Source organism: Poecile atricapillus, chromosome 1 (genome assembly GCF_030490865.1).
Source record: "Poecile atricapillus isolate bPoeAtr1 chromosome 1, bPoeAtr1.hap1, whole genome shotgun sequence".
Classification (NCBI taxonomy): domain Eukaryota; kingdom Metazoa; phylum Chordata; class Aves; order Passeriformes; family Paridae; genus Poecile; species Poecile atricapillus.
This window is the reverse complement of record NC_081249.1, coordinates 104137519-104142665: the sequence shown is the minus strand read 5'-3', so window position 1 is coordinate 104142665 and position 5147 is coordinate 104137519. Positions and strand designations below refer to the sequence as shown.

Genomic DNA, 5147 nt, shown 5'->3' with positions numbered 1-5147 from the left:
AATAGATTTTCGGTTCCCAAAACAGTATTGTACAGATGTCCTGAGTGTTTTCTCTTGTTCCACCAATGGGATGAGAGAGGTGTTGTTCCCTTTACCAATCATGTTAAACCTGCATGGGAAAAGGGGCTGGAAAACCCCAAAATAAAGCCTTCTGATGAGATCTCTGGCTGCTGTAATTGAATCCACGCTCCTATTTCCTGTCCACTAGCGACACCTGGGGACATGCTTTAGTGGTGACCTCAGCAGTGCTGGGGGAATGGTTGGACTCCGTGATCTCAGAGGGCTTTTGCAACACAAACTATTCTGTGATTCTATATTTAGCAGCACTTTAAAAGAAAAAAAAATAACAAAAAATATTATTGCCTTTTAAGACAGTTCATACTTCCCCCTCATCAAAAAACCCTTTCCTGCCCCACTGTGACCACAGGCTGTGCTGCTGATAGCTCTGGTCAGTAGCAGGAACTCAGTTGAGCTGTATGATCCAAATCAGCTCCCAAAACACTCGCCTCCATCTCTCCTCTGGGGACAAGAGTGAAAGATCGACTTAGGGAGGGAAAAAAAAGCACCCATGAAGACAGCTGCTGGGAAGCTCTGGATTTAGATGCTTTAAATAAGAAACCTTGACATGCCCACAGTGCCAGCACAGCCCAGAGCTGTTCTTCACCATCCCAGGAAGAGCAGCAATGACCACAACCACCACTCCCATATTTTATTGGAGCCGAGGCTCTGCCCACCATCCCACATGATCAGAACCAGTAAACTAGTTTAAATCCCACATTCACAACCCAGCCAGGTGTCTCAGGGCACAGAGTGGTGATCCCAGTGAAGCCAATTCTCCCACCAGTGGTTGAATCTGAACAGAAGTTATGTTCTGGCAGTGTTGTCTCCAAAGGATTCTGAGTGGCTCCAGTTAAAATCAGCTATGTGGTGTCCTTCTCCTCCCAGGTGCCTGGGGGTTTCCTCTGGGGAGCTGAGTGTAGGGGTGATCCCCTACGTGATTCTTGCTCTGTCAAAATGGGGTGTTGTTCCTGTAGGTTACCAGAGAATTCTGTGCTTCTCCCCTGTGCCCAGAACAAGCTGGAGCTGGAGGAGAGGACATTTAGGGAGGGGTTGGTGCATGATGCTGTGTCCCTGCAGTGTGTGCAGGACCCCAGGTTGCCAGCAGCGAACCTGCTGAGTGAGGATGGCACACGGCCCTGGCTTGGCTGCCCCAAGGAGCACGGCAGGCAGCTGAGTGTGGAGCTGCACCGAGGGAGAGCCAGTCCCATTGGCTGTGCTGATGTTGGTACTTGCCTGTCCTCTGCCCCCATGCAGGAGCCAGGGCCGTGCCCCACAATGGGGTCAGCAGCTCTGAACCCCCTCACCCCTGTGCTTCTTGCTGCTCCCCAGGGAAGTATGGCTGTGTCTTTCTGCAGATTGAGGTTGGATGTTCCTCATGGCCCTGTGACCAGCCCTATTTTTCACTGGTGCCCACTGTCACACTGATGACACCAGCTGACTTGAAGCTGGACCAGAATCGCTGCAGGGTTTGGATATTTAAGGAAGGTAAGGATTGAGCCAAAGGAAAAAGGCATGGGGAAGAGCTGTGAGCCTGGTGGTGGGATGAAGCTGACTAGGGTGGATGGTGATGGAATGGGGGTGGCAGTAGGATGTGGCTGATAGGAGGGTAGAAGAGGACAGGTAGACCAGGGATCAGGGTTGTTCATGTCCTCAGGAAAGCTGTACCAGCTCTGCTTCCCTGCCCCAGCCTCTCTTGTGCCCATAATTCCCCAAACACCCTGGGTGGCACAGCAACAGAGCAACAAGCAGAGGCCGGAGTGGTGTTGGGACAGTGCCCCATCCACCCCAGCTGCTCTTCCCCACAGAAGATTTCTCAGAGCTGATGGTGGGGCAGAAGTGGGACCACATGCTGTGACAGCTATATCTGGTCTGTGAGCTGCACAGATGAATTTGACACAACAGACCAGGGATCAGCCCAGTACATTCAAGAGTAGAAGTGAACAAGTCCCCGGGTAAGACAGCGATAGGTTGGATTCGGATTCAAACAGGAGACGCCAGCCAATCCCATTCAAGACTGAATACAGACATATCATTGGCCAGTGAGCTGGGCAGTGTTAAGACCCCAACCAATCAAATGCTCAAGTGTGGGAATTTTGAAGCCCCTATAAAAGGGGGCACTCATCAATAAACTCTGGCTGTTGTTGCATGAGCTCGGTGTGTTCAGTTGTGTGCCTGGCTCCAAAACTGCAACAGCGTGCAGCTCACCTGCAGCCAGCCCTTCAGTCCGTGCAGCTGCTGCGGGCTTTCCATCTGCCTGTGCACACCGCAGGAGCAGGAGCCTGACCCCCCCAGCCACCCTGGATGCAGTAGGTGTCTCTCACATCTCCATGGGGAAGCAGCAGGAAGGGGCCACTCTTCCACAGACATCACTTGTGCCCCATGGAAAGCTCAGGAGGTGCTTGCTGGGCTGAGATAGTGGCTGTGCCCAGAGTGGTGGGCACAGAGTACCACTCTTGATTGCCTGGGGCCTCCCCTTGTCCCACAGGAGGACACTGAGCTCTCCAACAGATCCTGGTGCTTCAGCTCTGCCTTTCACCACTTTCTTTCTTGAACCATGCTTGTCAGGTGGCCTGGTGTGGTTGACCCTATCCTGTCCATGCACAGTGTGGCCTGGAGCACTTTGAGGTGCTTCCTTGGAGCCCAGAGCCCCAGCTCCCACCAGCTTTGTCCTCCTGTGAGGCTGACACTCCCTGTCCCCAGGAGATCCAGGGAGGAGGAGCTGCCTGTGGAAGCTGGAAGGGGCTGCCTGGAGCCCGGCCCACCTCAGCCACTCTGCCCAGATGGTGCTGTTGGCAGAGTGGAACCAGGAGCTGAGGGCCAGAGCTGGCACAGGCACCCTGGGGGCTCACCCAGAGCTGCTGGCCAAGGATGCAGGAGGTCCTGCAGTGCCAGGTGGGTGAATCTGCACAGCTTTGTCCTGGGCTGGTCCCCAGCCACTGTGGGCTGTGGGGCAAGGGGGAACTCTGCCCCTCTGCTCTGCTCAGGTGACACCCCACCTGCAGAGCTGCCTCCAGCTCTGGAACCCCCAACATCAGAAGGTCTTGATGGAATGAGACCAGAGGAGGCCATGGAGATGCTCTTGAGGAACATCCTCTAATGTGGAGACAGGCTGGGATATCTGGGGCTGTTCAGCCTGGAGACGAGAAGGATCTGAGAACTGGGAGCCCCTTCCACTGCCTAAAGAGTCTCCAAAAGAACTGGAGAGGGACAATGGCCTGGGAAGACAAGACAAGGGGCAATGGCTTCAAATTGACAGAAGATAAGGTTAGATGGGATATTAGGAAGAAAATCTTCCCTGTGAGGGTGGTAAAATACCAGCATAGATTGCCCAGAGCAGCTGTGGCTGTCCAATCCCTGGAAGTGTTCCAAGGCCAGATTTGATGGGGCTTGGAGCTACCTGGTCTGGGGGAAAGTGTCCCTGCCCATGGTGAGGGGCTTGGAACTAGATGAGCTTTAAAATCTCTTCCAACCCAAACTGTCCTTTGTCCCTGTGATTCCTGCCTGCTCTTTCCCAGGCTCTGCAGTGGATGTCCCTGCAGCTCCTCTGAGCACCTGCAGGCAGCTGGACAGGCACTGTGCTCCCAGCCCTGTTGGTAGGTAAATCCCACATGTCACTGTCTTCCTCCTGCCCTCACCCTGGCCATTTACCATTCTCAGTCTTTCCCAGATAGTTCTGGGCCCAGTCCTTTCCTCTTTTGGGCTAGCAGAATGTGGCATAGGGTGCCTTCAGCAGGTGACTCCTCTGCAGGGCTCCAGCTGCCACCTCAAGGATGGACACCCAGGGTGAACAGAAAAGCCCGAGCCTGTGGCGCCCGAGAGAGACACATCAGGAGGAATGACGGGACAGGCCAGCAGTGACGAGGAGACAGATGTCTGCCCCATCTCCTCAGGTGGGTGCTTGGCAGGGGTGTCCTCTGGTGGCCAGGGAACACTGAGCAGCAAATGGGGATAGTGATGGCAGTTCCGTGACAGGGACATATGGCTCCTGCTGGTGCCCTGGCACTGGAGGGACATCACAGTGTATTCCCAGGCTGCCATGAGAAACACCAGGGAGGGTGTCAGTCCAAACCTCACATCATCAGTGAGCCTGTGACAACCACATCACCTTCACTTTCCACAGGCTGCTTCCTGCTGGATCTGCTCCCCACACACACTTCTCAGTGTGGAGAAGACCCCACCACAACCTGGTCTCATTGGGATACAGAAAGACGGGGTCAACTGAGAGATGTTATAAAAGGTGTCTTATTGCATAATCAGTCTCATAGAAAGGTGAGACTTTTAAGGTGTTACATTCAACACCATCACATCAGAAGCCGTCTTAATTCTAGTTACAATGTCTTTTATAAATTTCTTAGCCAATCAACAACTTACATAAAGCTCACTAGCATCTTCATAAACCAATCACTAATTGCTTTTTCTCACACCATTCTACTGCAATACATCTTTTCTTATCCAATCATATAACACTACAGAAACTTACATTGCTACATCTTTAATTTCTAACTAGCTTTATAACAAGTTCTACTGCTAGACTTTGAAATTTTCTATATCTTGCTTAAAATATTTATTTGCTTACATGAGGCATATTTCTGCTTGCTTAAAACACATTTCTGCTTAAACTATAAACTTCTTACTTCATGTCTGTTTCACTTTATTGCTCTAAAGCTTCAAGCCTTCTCCAAGGTCTCAGGTCAAACATTGTATCCATCTCTGCCTCTGAGCCTGTATGTTCAAGGTCTTCAGAGCTTCCTGTGCCTCCATTTCCCAGTCTTTCTTGTCCCCTGATGCCTGGGTGTCCTGCCCCATTGGTGTGGCAGAGGTGGAGCAGCATGCCAGCAACTGTGGGGAGACACGAGAGGTCCTGTCCTCACCTCAGTGCTTGCAGTAGGACAGCAGAGCTGGGGACAAACCCTGTGTCACCACCCCTGGGGGCTGAACCTGCAGTACTCCAAGGGCAGAGACACTGCAGCCTCTGGACATTGGTGGCAAGGCTGGTATGAGGATGGAGAAGGTGCATCCAGCCCCATGGCCAGGTTTGATGGGGTTTGAAGCACTGTAATGGCAGGAGTTTCTACTGGAGAAGAACA

General features: G+C 52.4%; 1 protein-coding gene across 2 annotated transcripts; it reads left to right on the top strand.

The window, feature by feature from the left end:
• The first annotated feature begins 561 nt into the window (after window positions 1-561).
• On the top strand, window positions 562-3093 carry LOC131590829 (uncharacterized). 2 transcript variants are annotated; one of them, XM_058861155.1, is made up of 3 exons: window positions 562-1285; window positions 1390-1545; window positions 2761-3093. In XM_058861155.1, exons 1-3 carry the CDS (start codon window positions 1015-1017, stop codon window positions 2958-2960), a joined length of 627 nt encoding a protein of 208 aa, XP_058717138.1. In that variant the 5' UTR covers window positions 562-1014; the 3' UTR covers window positions 2961-3093. The 2 variants fall into 2 exon arrangements, 1 of the variants encoding a protein (XP_058717138.1); XR_009280207.1 differs by having other exon boundaries at window positions 562-1545; window positions 2626-3093.
• The last annotated feature ends 2054 nt before the right edge of the window (window positions 3094-5147 follow it).

What these genes read in the sequence shown, in the direction of transcription:
- LOC131590829 (XM_058861155.1), top strand. Translation starts at nt 1,015, where the DNA reads ATGGGGTGTTGTTCCTGTAGGTTACCAGAGAATTCTGTGCTTCTCCCC. An exon ending in CATTGGCTGTGCTGATGTTG is followed by an intron (nt 1,286 to 1,389) that starts GTACTTGCCTGT and finishes GCTGCTCCCCAG; the next exon opens with GGAAGTATGGCTGTGTCTTT. An exon ending in GGTTTGGATATTTAAGGAAG is followed by an intron (nt 1,546 to 2,760) that starts GTAAGGATTGAG and finishes CCCTGTCCCCAG; the next exon opens with GAGATCCAGGGAGGAGGAGC.